Genomic DNA, 17,342 nt, shown 5'->3' with positions numbered 1-17,342 from the left:
GTATAAAGTGACCAAGACTTAAGTGGTTATATAACAAATCTGTGCAAAAAGTCGTTTACTTGGCCAGGTTTAAAGGAAATTAACGTGGGTGTTCTTATTTAAACATTATGTGGAAAAACCTGTGTGTCTTTTTCTCAGGTCATGTGGATGAGGCTGTTTCTAATATTGACAAGTGTAATAAGAGTGAAAAACATACAATAGCACTGACACTGGAGGCCAAGAGTCAACTGAGAAAATTCACACACTCATGTTACAGCTGATATCTCGGCACCACACAGACTCAAACACACATCCATCCACCCACACACAAAATAAGCACATGAATGGGAATTTTGTTTGCACACATGTATTTTATTTAATCACAGTGGAAGCAGATCATGCACTTCTCAGGCTTTTTGAAGTTATTAAAAATGTAATGGATTTTAATAAACTTTATCACAAAACAAACAGCAAACAAATAAATAGAATATTCAGTGAACAGAATTTCTAAGTTCTGGTTCATCTGGTTCATTTATCTGGTTCAAAAATAATACACTAGAGTAAAGGACATATACACAATATATCTAATATATATTATTATATTATGTATAAAATATATATGATTTAAAATAAAATATATATGATTTACTGTAATTTAGGGTTTCTGATATATTATAATATAACATAAATATGTGTGTAAATAATGTTTAAGTTGCTTTTCCACCCATTATGAATTAGTAAAGTAAAACTGTGAACTAAATAAATAAATACACATATCTGTAAAAAAGACTATACTGTCAATGCTTAATCTACTCAATTAAAAAAAGTTAAAAAATTATGTAACAAGTAAATGACAACTATAACTGGCACACATGCGTACACACACAGATACACAAACACACTATGAGTGGAAGGCACCAAACCTCAGACAGATGTTGATATGTATGTCCAATGTTTTCAGTGTATAAAGTAATTATAAGGCTCACAGGAAAAGAAATGGAAGAAGCTTGGCACAATATTGAACAATTCTAGTGTTTGCAAATTGGGCATCTGGCCAACAAGAGCTTTAGTCAGGGAGGTAAAAAAAAAAAACAATGGTCACTTAAAAAGAGTCTAAATTCCTAGGCAAAAATGATAGAAACTGTGGAATGGACAACCATTTCTGCAGCACTTAATAAATCAGGCTTTTAGGGTGCGACAGAAGCCACTGATCTGCTACGATGAATAGGATAAACTAATATTATTCATTAAAATAAAATACACAACACAACAAACTGTGCAAAAAGACAATGGGTTTAAAACTCAGTTTACACTTATTGGTCTCCATATTGGCACTTGTTGTAGATCTCCACAACAACAATCTTTAGTTGTAAGAAATTAAGTATCTCCTTCTACCTACAACACATTGTATACAGGCATTGTCAGCATATTGACAATCTGGTGTGAAGGCAGCTGTTCTTTCAGCTTCTGCATGCTCCTGTACAAGAAAGACCACTAATAAGGCTGCCACTGTATTTGGCAACAGTTAATTGTGAACAACTGGTTAAACCACAAGGTGTGTGTATGCATATTATAAGTGCTGTGTGGGCTTAGGGAGTGTAATCAATATTCTTTATTTTCATTCACATTCTGTTGCCGGTTCTTGACACAAGCTAATCAGTGAAAAAGGTAAGTAGACAAGGTAAAGGAAAAATGCTTTATATCAGGCCTGTTTATTTATTATTTATTATTATATTTCATATAAATTTATCATGGAATTAAGTAAACTTTTCAGTTTACTTAATTCCACTTTCATGTGAAAGTGGATTCTGCTTTTAGATTTACAAATAGTTTAAATATGAAGGGAATTGAATACGAATGTAACTCACAACAACATTGTCATATGGTTAACACTTTATTTATTATTCAAACTATTACTAACTAAAATTTAGGTTTTATGGCATGATTTAAACCATGCTTGCTCCTGATACACCAGATGAGTTCCAGATGAAGTACGCAGAAACAAAGATAAAGTTGAATTGATCACACACACACACACACACACACACACACAGGTAGATAGATTTTAGTTATTTCAACTCTATTTAATGTACAAAGCTAGTCTACTGTGAAATGTTTCTATGTCTTAACCCATGCCAAGCATGTTCACCATCCTTACAAATGGTTTAGAGACTGCCACTTGTCCTACAACATATCATTCTATTAACCATTGTTTTGCTTATAGGGGTCACTTGCTTTTTAGTGCAGAAGTTGCCATTTCATCTCTTAGTAAAAATAGAATTATGTATTGATTTTCCAGTATTATGGTCACCTTTTGTCTGCCTGATTGTGGTTCAGTTTAAAAATAGAAAGGCAAATTATGTGAATAAATCCTGAAAATCCTGTGTTGTTAAGGTTTCTTAGGTGGTTGCTAATTTATACAACTGATATGGCAACAGGTTGTTGTTACCATATAGTTGCTAGACAGATGATGATGATGTCAAGTGGTTGCTAAGGTTGCTTGGTAGTTGCCATGGTAGCAGGTTAAGCGCTTACTTGTTGTAAAATGGTTGCTAAGGTGCTGATTAGTGGTTACTAAGTTTTGCCACTCAGTTGCCAAGATGTACTGAGGTTGCTAAGCTGTTGGTAGCTGGTTGTTAAGTTATTGCTAGTCAGTTGCTATACTAACAGATTAGTTGCTAAGGGCTTGCTAAGCTGTTTTAAGGTAGTTGTTAAAGTGTTGATAGGAAATTACCAAGGTGTATTGGGTGGTTGATTAGCTGTTACTAAGTGGTTACTAAGGTGTAGCTAGGTGGTTGTAAAGGTGTGGCTAGGTGGGTTCTAAGGTGTTGCTAGGTGGGTGGTAGGACATAGGGGTGGTTAGTATGTTCCTAGGTTCCTAGTTCCTAGGTGGTTGCTATGGTAAAATATTAACCGCTTAGGTAAAGTTAAGCAATTTCTAAGGTTGGTTTCTAAGACAATTTCTAAAGGAAGTTGCTAAGGTGTAGCTAAGTTGTTGCCATAATGGACTGTGTTGCCATGATTGTGTGTGTGCAATCATGTATTTGGTGGGGGTGTGAATACTTTTGCTTAGACAAGACATTAGCAGTACATGTGCAAGCATGTATTTGGTGGTGATGCAAACACTTTCGCTAATTTTTTGCATTGTTTGGAACTTTGGTTGATGAGTAATTGGTTGCTGTGGGGTAGTTAAAGCTAAGGAATTATTAAGCTTCTTGGGGTAATTAGTTATAGGGGTATTTGGCTGTGGGGTAGTTGAGGCTGAAGGGTTATTTAGCTGTTGGGGTAATTAGGCTTAAGGGGTGCTAGGTTGTAAGGTAGTTAAGACTGAGGGTTTTTTTTAGCTGTTAGGATAATTAGGGTTGAGGCATAATTTGCTGTGGGGTAGTTTAAGCTGAGGAGTTATTTAGCTGTTGGCGTAATTAGGGTTGATGGGTAATTGGCTGTGTGGTAGATAAGGCTGAGGGGTTATTAAGCTCATAAAATTATAAATCCAATCTTCAAATACTGTTAAAATTCTGAAAATAGTAAAATTATGTTACACACTGTTTAAATGTAAAATTAAACTAAAAAACTTTAAAAAATCTTGCATTGTTAAAGTTTTTGTAGGCAATTACTAAAATGATGCCAAGTGGTTGCTAAGGTGTTGCTTGGCATTTGGTTTTAATTGAAGGCTATTAGGCTAATGGGGTAATTTGTGAGTGGTATTTGAATAGAGCTGAGGTGTATTTGGCTGTGGGGTAGTTGAGACTGAGGGGTTATTTAGTTGTTGAGGTAATAAGGGTTGGGGAGGCATGGTGGCTCAGTGGGTAGCACTGTCACCCCACAGCAAGAAGTTTCTGGGTTCTATCCCCAGGCTGGGAGGTCCGGGTCTTTTCTGTGCTGAGTTTGTATGTTCTTCCCGTGTCTGCGTGGGTTTTCTCCGGGAGCTCCGGTTTCCTCCAACAGTCCAAAAACATGCAGTCAGGTTAATTGGAGACACTGAATTGCCCTACAGGTGAATGGGTGTGTGTATGTGCACCCTGCGATGGACTGGCTGTTACTGTGTGTGCCTTGCACCCATTGAAAAGCTGGGATAGGCTCACGCACCCCCTCGCAACCCTAACTGGATAAGTGGTTAAGAATGTGAGTGAGTAAGTGGGTAATAAGGGTTGAGGTGTATTTGGCTGTGTGTGTGCCGATGTATTTTGATAGAACCTATATATGTCCCTGCCCCTCCCCCAGGTTTCCCCTTTACTCCGTATCTTGCGTTTACAACAACCACAACCTGATCACAACACTTTTCACACTACAGAATTTTGAGTATTTGGCATAGTATGAGTATTTGGGGTAGTTGAGGCTAAGGAGTTATTTAGCTGTTGGTGTAATTAGGGTTAAGGGCTGTTTAGCTGTGTGGTAGTTGAGGCTGAGGGATTATTTAGTCAAGTCGAATTTATTTCTATAGCGCTTTTTACAATAGAAATGTCTCAAAGCAACTTCACAAAATCCTATAATATGGATTCTGTATTTAGCTTTTTGGGTAAATAGGCTTGCTGGGTAATTTGCTGTGGGGTAGCTGAGGCATCCAGGTTATTTAGCTGTTATTTAAATAAACAATTCTGGAATTGCATATTGTGGCATTTCTGCTCTTTTAAACTGCAGAAGGCAGCACTCCTTATTCAGTTGCTTAAACTGAAAACGTACTCCCTCCAACCTCCAACCTTAGACTCCCACTGCCGAGCATCTACTGTACATAATTTTACCAGACCTGAGTTGAACCCCACCGTTCATCAGCCTCATGCCACCACAGCAGTGAGACATTCAAGCCTGTATCTACCAGCACCTGTGTGCCTTCCACTGTGAACGCCAGCCAAAGACCTTTTTTCCGCCACAAGTGTCATGCGGTGAGGTTGGGGGTGAGGGCATCCATAGCAAAGGGTCTGCCGGCTGGGAGGCGTGACAATCTCGTGCTTTATGCCCACATTTCCTACATCGCCAACAGACAAATTTTAACGGCAGTCGCACATGACGCTACATGATGCTACCAAACCACCGCTGTAAAGCTGCTGTAAGGGCTGTAAGACTGCTGCACTCCGCCCCAGGCACATCAAGGAGCACTTGTCATGCTTCACCATCCAACGCCAGTCCGAGTTGGACCACTGTGGTCTTACTGGTCCAGCTGCAATAGCTTGCTAACAGCTGCATCTATGCTTCATAATGTTCAGTTCACTCTACATGACTTTCAAAGTGTTCAGATTGCTGTACAGTTCACACTACACAACTTGATATCTTCTAATCAGGAGTCTTTTAAGTCGTTGTAGTTTTTACACTGTGTGGATTTGGCTATGCGGCCAGCAGGGATTGTCTGTTGGTGAGCAAAAATCTTGGCAAAAATCGTGTAATGTGAACTAAGCGTAATACTCCCAGGTTGATTTTCCGTCAAAAACGGTAGACCTACCGGCCGAATTTCTGTGATTGGGCTTCCTTTTCCACCACTGTTAGTGCTTTTGTCAGTGATTGGCCATCTTCATTTGTCACTGCACACTACATCAAACACAAAGCAAAACCTGAAAATAGTAACTTGACATAAAAATGAACAGAAAACACACATTAAACACATCATCAAATAAAACCTATAAACACGCCACATAAACACGCCATTCCAACCACAAAACCACCTTTTTCCCCTAAAAATGCATTATCCATAGACGTAGCCGCAGGTGTTCCCATTACACCAGTGTCCATAATAATTGAAACTTTTATTATTTTCAATTTTATTATTTTAATAGATTTATTATAGATTAAGGGACATGATATTTAACAGTAATATCAAATAAAAGGAATCAAAGAAATGTCTAAATAAACAAATCTATTTGAATGACAGTTATTTGTTACTTACATTTACATTACATTTTCAGCATTTAGCAGATGCTCTTATCCAGAGGGACTTACAGAAGAGCACCTTTCAAGGTAGGAGGCCATCCATTGCCATGCTAAACCAGTTACTCCAAGGTTGAAGAGAGTGGACAAGAGAATACTATGATTCACTGTGTTAAAGGCTGCAGAGTAGTCAAGGAGAATGAGGACTGCTGCTTTCGCTGCATGAAGCTTCTTAGTGACAGCTACAAGAACTGTTTCTGTGTGTAAAAAGCATAATCACAAATATTTTATAAATACTTTTTTATATTTGGAATACAAAAGCAAAGGCACTGTCAAAGAGCTAGATGTTGTTCAACATTTAAAGTAAGCAGCCACAAACAGTATACTTCACTTTTTCTGTAATGGAGAGCCTATGCAGAAATCTATGATCGAATGGAACAAGTATTTAGTGGTTTAGGGTCAGTGAGGGCAGGATGCTGGGTATAAGACAAACTGGAATGGAAAAAAAAATTGTGTGTGTTAATATCTCTCTCGTCTTATGTGAGCAACAACTAACCACTGCAGAGCATCAAAGGGCCAGGGTGGAAAAAAACAGCTGCAAATGTGAGTGTTTACTTGGTGGACACACAAAAGGTGCACTAGAACAGTCTGTAAATAATTTTTATCCGTTTCATCTGTTATTATTATTATTGTTTATGATTATTATTATTGTTATTCCACACATATTTTATCTGTTTTTCATTTCTTCCGCAATTGAAAGATATCAGGCATTTGGATACACACACTCATTTACCAACCACACCCCTATTTATCAACTTTTTTGTCCTATTTACTCCTATTATTTTTTAAAAATCCATCGTACTTCTGCTCTACCGATAAACACCATTTCGGGTATACTACTATATCAGGGCAGGCTGACCACCACAATTTTTTTGATCAGCACTTGTTTATTTTTTTTATCTTTCCTTAACCCGACCGCCACAAAAATTAATGGACACCTTCAGTGCAAGTCATCAAGCTCTAATCTACTAACATACAGACCCACACCCCTCTGTTTCTCCTTTAAAATCAGGCTTTTTTCCTCCCATTCACTTCCATTCATTTACTCTAGCAACCTTCTAAAATACCTTAGCAACCACACACAAACACCCATCTGAGTAAAATTATTCACACCATCACCAACTGAGTGCTTGCATACAAACACACAATCACCTGTCTAAGAAAAAGTATTTGCACCTCCACCAACTGTGTGTGTGTCCACTCACACACAATCGCATATCTGATCAAAAGTATTCACACCCTAGCAACCACTCAGAGCAGGGTTTTTCAAACCAAGCCAAAAAATGGGTCGCAGAGAAAAATAATAATAATTAAATAAACTTGTACAAGAACACTCCCTTGTGGAGGCTTTATGTTACATCTTGTAAACCACAGTGGGACCAGATTGTATGAGACCTTTGACAGGTGATGTATAACCGAAGTGGATTGATGGTGTGTTTGCAATTTTTGTTAGCTTTTTTCTTGATGAAATGGTATGATCCTTCTTAAATATTAAACAGCCACAGCATAAAAATGTAACATTCACATGAATACAGCTGTAATAGTAATCGAAAAATGTAATTACCTAAGTTAAGGACATGTATAGCTCCACAATAAGCAGGTGATTCGGTAACAGGTGAGGGGGTATCATGATTAAGTATGAAGGAAAAATCCACTAAAGGCTCAGTCAAATAGTCTGTCAATTAGTTCAGAAAAGCATTTCTTAATGCAAAACTGCAAATAATTTAGGGCTTTCACCATATACCATACATAAAATTGTGAAAAGATTTAGGGAATTTGAAGAAATCTCAGTCTGGGGTTGACAAGGCCGGAAATCATTACTGATTGTATGTGACCTTTAAGCCCTCAGACGTCAATGCAAACCTTAATGCTACAGTGACAAATATAGCCGGATTGCATATCTGTGATAGTACTACTGAATGCCAGGCCTTATTCTGCATGTGCAACAACAGAGTGTTTGACTGGCCTGCCTGCAGTCTGGATCTGTGTCCTAATGAAAATGAGTGTATTCTAATCTATGTGCACACTGCTGCTTCTAAAACATCAGCAAAGGTGAGATTGTGTCACTGCAGCATAGCTAAACCTTCTTGAACACATTTTTTTCTGAAAACTGAAAATATCAAAATTAAAGCAGTATAGGTCACTGACTTGTTATTAAAAAATAAATGGACAATGTAGAGGAAAGGAACACCACAAAAATTCAGTTTCACCAAGTTTATTTCCTTGTAACAGGACAGTTTGTTGGCTGTTATGCTGTTTAAACCATGGTCACTTGCCATACACAGGCTAGACTCCTCTGATTCCACAGTTTTTAAGATGGTTTGCATGCCTTGCATCCCTAGACAGTTTAACTAATCATTCAAAATTATATTTCTCACACAATGTAACACAAAATAATTATATAGTGTGTAATTAGCAATTTCAATAAGGGTTTAATACCCACCTGTCAACCAATCAGAGACCAGGATTTTCTGAGATTGAGATTCAATGTAAACAGCTGAGACAGACAATCACTTTCCTTGTTTAGATAACACTTTACAGACTGCTACCAATTTGTTAGTGTCAGTATTGTGTCTTGCAAAGATTTTATGTAGACCTATTAATATTGTCATTGTGCCCAGCCTCTGGAACATATCATTTGCAAACACAATGATGGCTTTTATTTATGTGCTGATAAGCTAAGCTAAAATAGCAACACTTTAGTATCCAATATAAAATGCTTTATTATAAAATTTGTTTGTGGGGTGATTGTAGACCCACCCTGTTCCACTTCATGCATGCAAAACACACAATATGAAAAAATCTAAACTGGAACTTTTTGAATAACAAGTATTAGTATTTATGAATCGCCACAGCAGATCATTCTGGTCCACATACCTGACCTGGCACAGTTTTACACTGAATGCCCTTACTGATGCAACTCTTTTTGTATTTATCCAAGCTTAGAAACAGTTCTAAAAGGAAATGAAATAAAAATGTTGGTGTGACCTAATAAAAGTCAATCTTTAGTCAAATAGACATGCTGTGATAAGAACTGAAATAAGGAGTTCATGCCCTAAACTGCCTTTACAGTAATGTAAAACACAAACATCAAATATAGAAAGCATTTAGATGCAGTCAATACTGCTAAAGGCTGTACAGTCAATTATAAACACCAAGCCAAGAAAATTGACTGTTGCAAAATGAATGATGCAAACATGTGTTGAACATTAGATCTAAAGACTTAAAAAACAGGTAATAAAAGACATTGTCCAACAATATATTTTAGTTATGAACTGTAGTTGAATTCAAATTGCCAATACATTTGTAAGCAGCATCAGCAGTGTGTGTTTTTGGGTTACATTAACAGTGTTTATTTTAGCATATTATGTTAATTCATGTAGACCATACTGCAGACAGACTGGAATGCGAGAACACAAAAAAATTATTGAAGCATTTCAGTTTACCCCTGATCAGTACACAGAAAAATGTCCAGAATTTTTTTTTTTTTTTTGTGTGTATTGGTATGATACTCACTGACACAATAATAAGCATCAAGTGTTTAATTGTGGTCACAAACAGTTGTTTGTGCAACTTCTACAAATGTTCCATACATTATGTGTAATGAGTCAATAGAGGAAAAGAGTGGCCTGCAGTGAAGTGAACAGGTAAAGGAAACCAGTTTTTTCCACTCATACCTTGGTAAGCATGGTGTGGTCTCCTTTCACTGGGCACACTTGAACAGCTACCACACCTCCAATGTCACCAAATGGGAATTAAGTAAAAGGATTGTGGCACTGAACAATGTAAAGACATGTTGAGTTTATTGCTGTGCAAAGCTCAATGACCTGCTTTTTAAAGTCAGCAGCAAGATATTCCTAATCACATTCACTACTGTTTACAAATAAGCCTCTTTTGTTGGTAACATCTGTGAGATGAGCTTCTTGCATGCATTTGTTTTAAGTGTGTGTGGGAGGAGAATGAGTGGATGGAAATTTAGAATAAGTAATATTGCCTTTGTGCAGCTTTTAGGTTTTTTGCTTAACAACATACTGAATAGTATGTTAAACACAGTGTGTGTTTGTGTGTGTGTGTGTTTGTGTGTATGTATGTATGTGTATTAAAATGAACTATTTATAACTATTTATAATATTTATAACAGCACAGGAAGAAAGAAGAAAAGTGATGAAGCATTTAATGGTACCAGCGTTCTCTGGAAGTGTTATGGTGCAGCAGCAAACCTGTGTAGTTGAGGGAGAAAGCCCAAAAATTCATGCAGAGGTCACCCTGTGCTCCTAAAAGAGACGTACAGGATGACCTGATGAAGGCTGGGACAATTGTATTATTGATAACCCGAAAAAAAACAAGCACTTTATGATTTGACTTAATGATGCACATCACTTTTGACCAAGAAACCCAGGAAGGTCAAATGGAACATGCTAAGAGTTAATTTAAATAGACCTGCAGAGTTATATGACACAGTTCTATGGAGAAAAGAATATATGTGTCAGCAGTTTATCTGGCACAAGTAAGGTGAGGCTTATGACCAGAAGAATACTATCCTATTCTATCCTATTTCTGCTACAGGAACGGGCAATCTTGACAGTGTGACTGGAATCATGGATTCACAGGGATTTTCCCCCCTTTGCACCCAATTCAGCCGTGGCCACCTGGAACTTACCCAATTGTGGCTAAAGGCTAAACACGAGATGCAGGCATCAGATTCAGGCAATAAAAATTCTTCTTGTCTAAATGCTCAGGATGACATAAGCAATGGATGAGACATTAGAGTTCATGCAAGTGTTATTGATTGATTGATTGATTGAGTACTTTATTAATCCCCGAAGGGAAACTGTGGTGTCGCAGCAGCAATAACAATTATTAGGTGCAGTTACAGACATTGTGCAATTTACAACTGTGCAAATAAAACAGTACCATGTGCAAATTGTAAGTTGAATTGTCTTTCGTGGGTGTTATAGGTTCTGCGTCCTTCTCTTGCACCAGTAAGAGTTATTATAGGTTGCCACAGCTGTGGGCAGAAATGACTTCCTATAGCGCTCTTTGTTGCAGCGAAGTTGGCGGAACCTTCCACTAAAGGCACTTTGCTGTTTAATTAGTAGGTTGTGTAATGGGTGTGAGGTATTGTCCATTACATTGAGCAGCTTGTGCATAATTCTCTGCTCAATAATCAGCTCTAGCGGCTCCAGAGCAAAACCCAGCACAGAACCAGCCTTCCTGATAAGCTTGTTAAGCTTTTTGGAGTCTTTGGCTCTAATGCTGCTTCCCCAGCAGATAGCTGCATAGAAAATTGCACATTCCACTACAGACTGGTAAAAAAATGTGTAGCAACTTGCTGCATACATTGAAGGACCTGAGCCTCCTTAAAAAATAAAGTCTGCTCTGGCCCTTTCTGTAGACAGCCTCGGTGTTGCACTTATTAATGTATATTCTAAATTGTGCTTTCTAACATGAGCCACTTTCCAAAAGGTTAACAAAGACGACTCAGTGATCAATCTCCAACCACCCTAACAACCACCACAAAATAACTATTAGGTACAGAAAACTGTTTTCTGACCCACCCAAGCTCACAGTGACACTGACCTTAGTGTACAGCTGAGAAACAAGGCTATTCTGTAAGACCCTCTGCCTGTTGCCTTATCTACAGAAGAAACTGTCAGGACAAAATCTGTTAATACATTACACCCATACATAATAAATCAGATATATTATTTAATTATTTAATCAAAATTGCTTATGTTGACTGTGTCTTCCTATATTTGAAACTAAATAAGTAGTTCACTCTACATCACTGTCTTATTAATTTAAAAAAATGCACACACCAGGCCATTTGTCTTTGTCATTTTTAGTGTTTATTAAACTGTTTTCTATGTTTGTGTCACGCTTGGAGCCTCAGGGTGATCCTGTGCTCCAGTGTGCCACGCCCTTCTCTCCCCAGTCTCCAGCCAGCCTCCCTCTCCTGATTGGTTAGCTGGGGCTAATTAGCCCCAGCTGCTACTATTTAGGAGAGGCTCAGGGAAAGGCTGGTTGGAGATTATTGAGGGTAACTCTGTCTGTTTGCTCTGGTGACTCCTTGCTCCTTGCTCCTTGCTCCTTGCTCCTTGCTCCTTGCTCCTTGCTCCTTGCTCCTTGCTCCTTGCCGTTTCATCCGGTCTGTTTAGTCTGTTTGGTCTGTTTAGTCTGTTTAGTCCTGTTTAGTCTTTGTTTAGCCTGTCCGTTAACCTGTTTAGTCTGTTTAGCCAGTTAGTCTGTTTAGTCCTGTTTAGTCTGTTTAGTCCTGTTCTGTCTGTTTAGTCCTGTCCTGTCTGTTTAGTCTGTTTAACCTGTTTAGTCTGTTTAGCCTGTGTAGCTTTGTTAGCCTGTTTAGTTTAGTCACTGTTCAGCCCCTGTCTGTTAGCTTAGTCCTTGTTTGTTAGCCTGTGTGTATTAGCCTGTCCGTTAGCCTGTTTAGTCTGTTTAGTTCTGTTTAGTCTGTTTAGTCTGTTTAGTCCTTAATCCTGTTAGTCTGTTTAGCCTGTTAGTCTGTTTAGTCCTGTTAATCTGTTTAGTCCTGTTAGTCTGTTTAATCCTGTTAGTCTGTTTAGCCTGTTAGTCTGTTTAGTCCTGTCCAGTCTGTTTAGTCCTGTTAGTCTGTTTAATCCTGTTGGTCTGTTTAGCCTGTTAGTCTGTTTAGTCCTGTTAATCTGTTTAGTCCTGTTAGTCTGTTTAGTCCTGTTTAGTCTTTGTTTAGCCTTGTTAGCTTTGTTAGTCCTCTTAGCGTGGTATGTCCTGTCTTTTGTTATATTAAATCTGTTGTTTACACATCTCTGCGTTTGTGTCCGCCCCTCCTGTCCGTCTAGCCCACATATCGTTACAGAATAATCTCCCCTATTAGGACACAGCGAGATGTTGCTTGTTCATGTTTTCCCAGACTTGGGATCTATGAGGTTTCCTCTAGTCTTCCCGCTTAGTAGGCCGGCTCCTTATGATGGAAGCAACCATAGGGTTGAAGGCTTCCTTCTACAGAGCCAGCTCTACCTGCAGAACCTTCTGGACCCCCAGCCAACTGAAATCGACAAGGTACGATTTATGATGTCTAGACTGAGGGGTGCTGCTCGTGAGTGGGCTAAGCAGCTTTGGTCTGACAGGGGAGTTGTGCTGAACTCGGTGAAGGATTTTGAGGGCCTCATGAGAACCAAATTTTCATGTAGCAAAGTGCCCACTGCAGCTTATACCTGGCATCCAGTGCCCACTGGGGAGGTTAAGTTTTCCCCAGTGCCCACTGCGGATGTGGTCCAGGAGCCAGTGCCCGCTTATAAAGCTCGTGACTGTCCCAAGTCCATGTTAGGAGCCAGCCAAAATTATTTAGGTCCTATTTCCTGTTTCGACCCCAAGGGCTCCGAGGGTCTCTCTGTTTGTTTGCCGGCTCCAGTCCCATGTACTCAGGTTCAGCTGAGTTCAGTTTCTCCAGGGTCCAAACAGCTGACTTTTGACGCATATCCAGGGTCCAAGCAGCTGATTTCGGATGCCTCTCCAGTGTTTTCGCAGCTGAGTCCAGTTTCTCCAGGGTCCAAACAGCTGACTTTTGACGCCTCTCCAGGGTCCAAGCAGCTGATTTCGGACGCCTCTCCAGTGTTTTCGCAGCTGAGTCCAGTTTCTCCAGGGTCCAAACAGCTGGCTTTTGACGCATATTCAGGGTCCAAGCAGCTGATTTCGGACGCCTCTCCAGTGTTTTCTCAGCTGAGTGACGTTTCTCCAGTGTTTTTGCAGCTGACTTTGGACGCCTCTTCAGGGTCCTCACAGCTGTTTCAAGGAGTTTCTCAAGGATTTTCGCAGCTGACTCCCGAAGCCTCTTCGCCAGGCTCACCGCAGCTGACTCCCGAAGCCTCTTCGCCAGGCTCACCGCAGCTGACTCCCGAAGCCTCTTCGCCAGGCTCACCGCAGCTGACTCCCGAAGCCTCTTCGCCAGGCTCACCGCAGCTGACTCCCGAAGCCTCTTCGCCAGGCTCATCGCAGCTGACGCCCGAAGCCTCTTCGCCAGGCTCACCGCAGCTGACTCCCGAGGCCTCTTCGCCAGGCTCACCGCAGCTGACTCCCGAGGCCTCTTCGCCAGGCTCACCGCAGCTGACTCCCGAAGCCTCTTCGCCAGGCTCACCGCAGCTGACTCCCGAAGCCTCTTCGCCAGGCTCACCGCAGCTGACTCCCGAAGCCTCTTCGCCAGGCTCACCGCAGCTGACTCCCGAAGCCTCTTCGCCAGGCTCACCGCAGCTGACTCCCGAAACCTCTTCGCCAGGCTCCACGCAGCTGGCTCCTGTTCCCGAGTTGGCGCATCCCGATGGCGCTCCTGTTCCCGAGTTGGCGCATCCCGATGGCGCTGCTGTTCCCGAGTTGGCGCAGCCCGATGCCGCTCCTGTTCCCGAGTTGGTGCCCCCTGATGGCACTCCTGTTCCCGAATGGGCGTCCCTCGGCGACGCTCCTGTTCCTGAGTTGGTGTCCTCCGACGGCACTTCTGTTCCTGAGTTGGTGTCCTCCGACGGCACTTCTGTTCCTGAGTTGGTGTCCTCCGACGGCACTTCTGTTCCTGAGTTGGTGTCCTCCGACGGCACTTCTGTTCCAGAGTTGGTGTCCTCCGACGGCACTCCTGTTCCTGAGTTGGCGCCCCCTGATGGCGCTCCTGTTCCAGAGTTGGTGTCCTTCGAAGGTGCTTCTGTTTCCTCGTTGGCACTCCCAGATGGCGCTCCTGTTTCCGAGATGACGCCCCCAGATGGCGCTCCTGTTTCTGTGTTGGCGCCCTCCGATGGTACTTCTGTTCCGGCGATGGCGCCCCCCGACGGCGCTTTTGAACTCTCGTCGGCGCTCCCCGACAGCGCTTCTGGTCTCCTATCATGCCTACCGCAAGGCATATTAAATTACTTCAAATATGCCCCTCAGGGTCCAGGACCTCCTTTTTGTTTTTGGTTTTTTTATTTGGGCACGCCAGGAGTCGTGCCTTCAGGGAGGGGCCTACTGTCACGCTTGGAGCCTCAGGGTGATCCTGTGCTCCAGTGTGCCACGCCCTTCTCTCCCCAGTCTCCAGCCAGCCTCCCTCTCCTGATTGGTTAGCTGGGGCTAATTAGCCCCAGCTGCTACTATTTAGGAGAGGCTCAGGGAAAGGCTGGTTGGAGATTATTGAGGGTAACTCTGTCTGTTTGCTCTGGTGACTGTTTGCTCCTTGCTCCTTGCTCCTTGCTCCTTGCTCCTTGCTCCTTGCTCCTTGCCGTTTCATCCGGTCTGTTTAGTCTGTTTGGTCTGTTTAGTCTGTTTAGTCCTGTTTAGTCTTTGTTTAGCCTGTCCGTTAACCTGTTTAGTCTGTTTAGCCAGTTAGTCTGTTTAGTCCTGTTTAGTCTGTTTAGTCCTGTTCTGTCTGTTTAGTCCTGTCCTGTCTGTTTAGTCTGTTTAACCTGTTTAGTCTGTTTAGCCTGTGTAGCTTTGTTAGCCTGTTTAGTTTAGTCACTGTTCAGCCCCTGTCTGTTAGCTTAGTCCTTGTTTGTTAGCCTGTGTGTATTAGCCTGTCCGTTAGCCTGTTTAGTCTGTTTAGTTCTGTTTAGTCTGTTTAGTCTGTTTAGTCCTTAATCCTGTTAGTCTGTTTAGCCTGTTAGTCTGTTTAGTCCTGTTAATCTGTTTAGTCCTGTTAGTCTGTTTAATCCTGTTAGTCTGTTTAGCCTGTTAGTCTGTTTAGTCCTGTCCAGTCTGTTTAGTCCTGTTAGTCTGTTTAATCCTGTTGGTCTGTTTAGCCTGTTAGTCTGTTTAGTCCTGTTAATCTGTTTAGTCCTGTTAGTCTGTTTAGTCCTGTTTAGTCTTTGTTTAGCCTTGTTAGCTTTGTTAGTCCTCTTAGCGTGGTATGTCCTGTCTTTTGTTATATTAAATCTGTTGTTTACACATCTCTACGTTTGTGTCCGCCCCTCCTGTCCGTCTAGCCCACATATCGTTACAGTTTGTCCCTACAGACCTGGTTTGAAGATGGTCAGAGGCAGAACTGGTCCAGTTTTTTGATCAGTCCATCCACTGACATTTCTCTTTGGGGGTGACATAGCAGCTCATGAACCATCCTACTGAAAATGTGTAATGCATCATGAAGATTCAGAAAACGATGACCAATGACTTTGAAAGTTGTGTTGTAAGTCTGTAGTGGCACCAAAGTTGCAACAGCACAACATAATGTTGTATATTTTTTAAGCAGAAAAGAAAAAAAACTGTTTTCACCTTTAATACAACATTTGGTCATAAAAAAGAACTGTTCCATATATCACTGAAATCCCAAGTCTTATTTTATATAGCTAATTACGTTCATAGCTGACTATAAGTTTATTGGACATATTATTTCCAAAACAATGACATTAATATTTAGTCCTCCTCTAGCACACATGACAAACAATTTCACAGTTTTTTGGAGTGTGTGAGTAGAAATCTGCCAGTGGAGATTTTTGCAAGACTGTTGCCACACAATTGAACAACTAAAAAAATTAATGCTACAAAATAATGCAAAGTCACATTCAAAACAGGAAGAACTGGGAAGTAAAAGGAAGAAAAGACCTCAGAGGTTGGCAGAACATCTTTGTCTTCTTGTGGCCCTCAAGTATATCCTAACCATTTGCCACATGACATAATTCAACATTCTGGACTCCTTTAAAATAACATAACTAAAGTCTAAATAAGTTGAATAAGCTCAATTCAAGTTAAAAATATCACAAGCTAATTAGTATATCAAAGTATAACAAAAGGGTAAATAATATTTCCAATCAATTACATATATAGAGACCATAGAATTTGGACAGTGTTGCTCAATCTTTGCCTTAAAACACCTGCTCTGATTTACTACCCTTGCATTTTTTTAATTTAAAAATTAAGGTCAGAGAAATCTTTTGGATTTTTTGTATTTTCTATTTAAGGGATTCTGCATAACTACAGTGTGATGCTGACCCATTGCTAAAATAAGACAGAAAACATGACAAATAACCTTAAGCAAAATGAGCATGACACGCCAGCCTTGTGATGGAAGCTTTTCTCTTTTTTTTGCTGTGTGGTTGAAACCTGCATTGATCTGCATATATTGATCTGTAAAAAAAGCTTTATCAGATTTCAGTAAAGGTGCTTTGAAGTCCTTTGAAGAACTTTTTTATGAAAGCTTGTGGGATGGTGCTTACCTGAAAGCATGGCCATGTTGTTCCTCGCAAAAGTCACAAAGACCTTACATTTAAGAGAGGGAATCCTGTAATCAACCATGAGGCCCTGATTAATTCATTTGCGATGTTGAGCCAGTGACACTGTTAATAATATATTTTAAATATTTAATAATATTACTACAATTGACATTGTCAAGCACTACGATACACTGAGTTACATTCAAACTGCAAAAAAGAAGCCATATGTTAACCATGTCCAGATGCAGCATTAGGTTCAGGCTCTGGACTTGGAGGCATCTGGGGTTT

General features: G+C 40.5%; 1 protein-coding gene across 1 annotated transcript in view; it reads right to left on the bottom strand.

Moving 5' to 3' along the window:
- The window catches only part of bcl2l11 (BCL2 like 11), a 43,919-nt gene extending 26,783 nt beyond the window's left edge, over nucleotides 1-17,136 (bottom strand). Inside the window, exons 1-2 of the mRNA XM_062995445.1 lie at nucleotides 17,058-17,136; nucleotides 11,031-11,173 (exon numbers count right to left, since the gene is read on the bottom strand). Of these exons, the coding sequence (XP_062851515.1) occupies nucleotides 11,031-11,173; nucleotides 17,058-17,136 (222 nt within the window). The remainder of the gene's footprint in view (nucleotides 1-11,030; nucleotides 11,174-17,057) is intronic.
- Nucleotides 17,137-17,342: the final 206 nt, after the last annotated feature.

The sequence above is a fragment of the Trichomycterus rosablanca genome, chromosome 5 (assembly GCF_030014385.1).
Source record: "Trichomycterus rosablanca isolate fTriRos1 chromosome 5, fTriRos1.hap1, whole genome shotgun sequence".
Classification (NCBI taxonomy): domain Eukaryota; kingdom Metazoa; phylum Chordata; class Actinopteri; order Siluriformes; family Trichomycteridae; genus Trichomycterus; species Trichomycterus rosablanca.
This window is presented reverse-complemented; position numbering and strand designations above follow the sequence as displayed.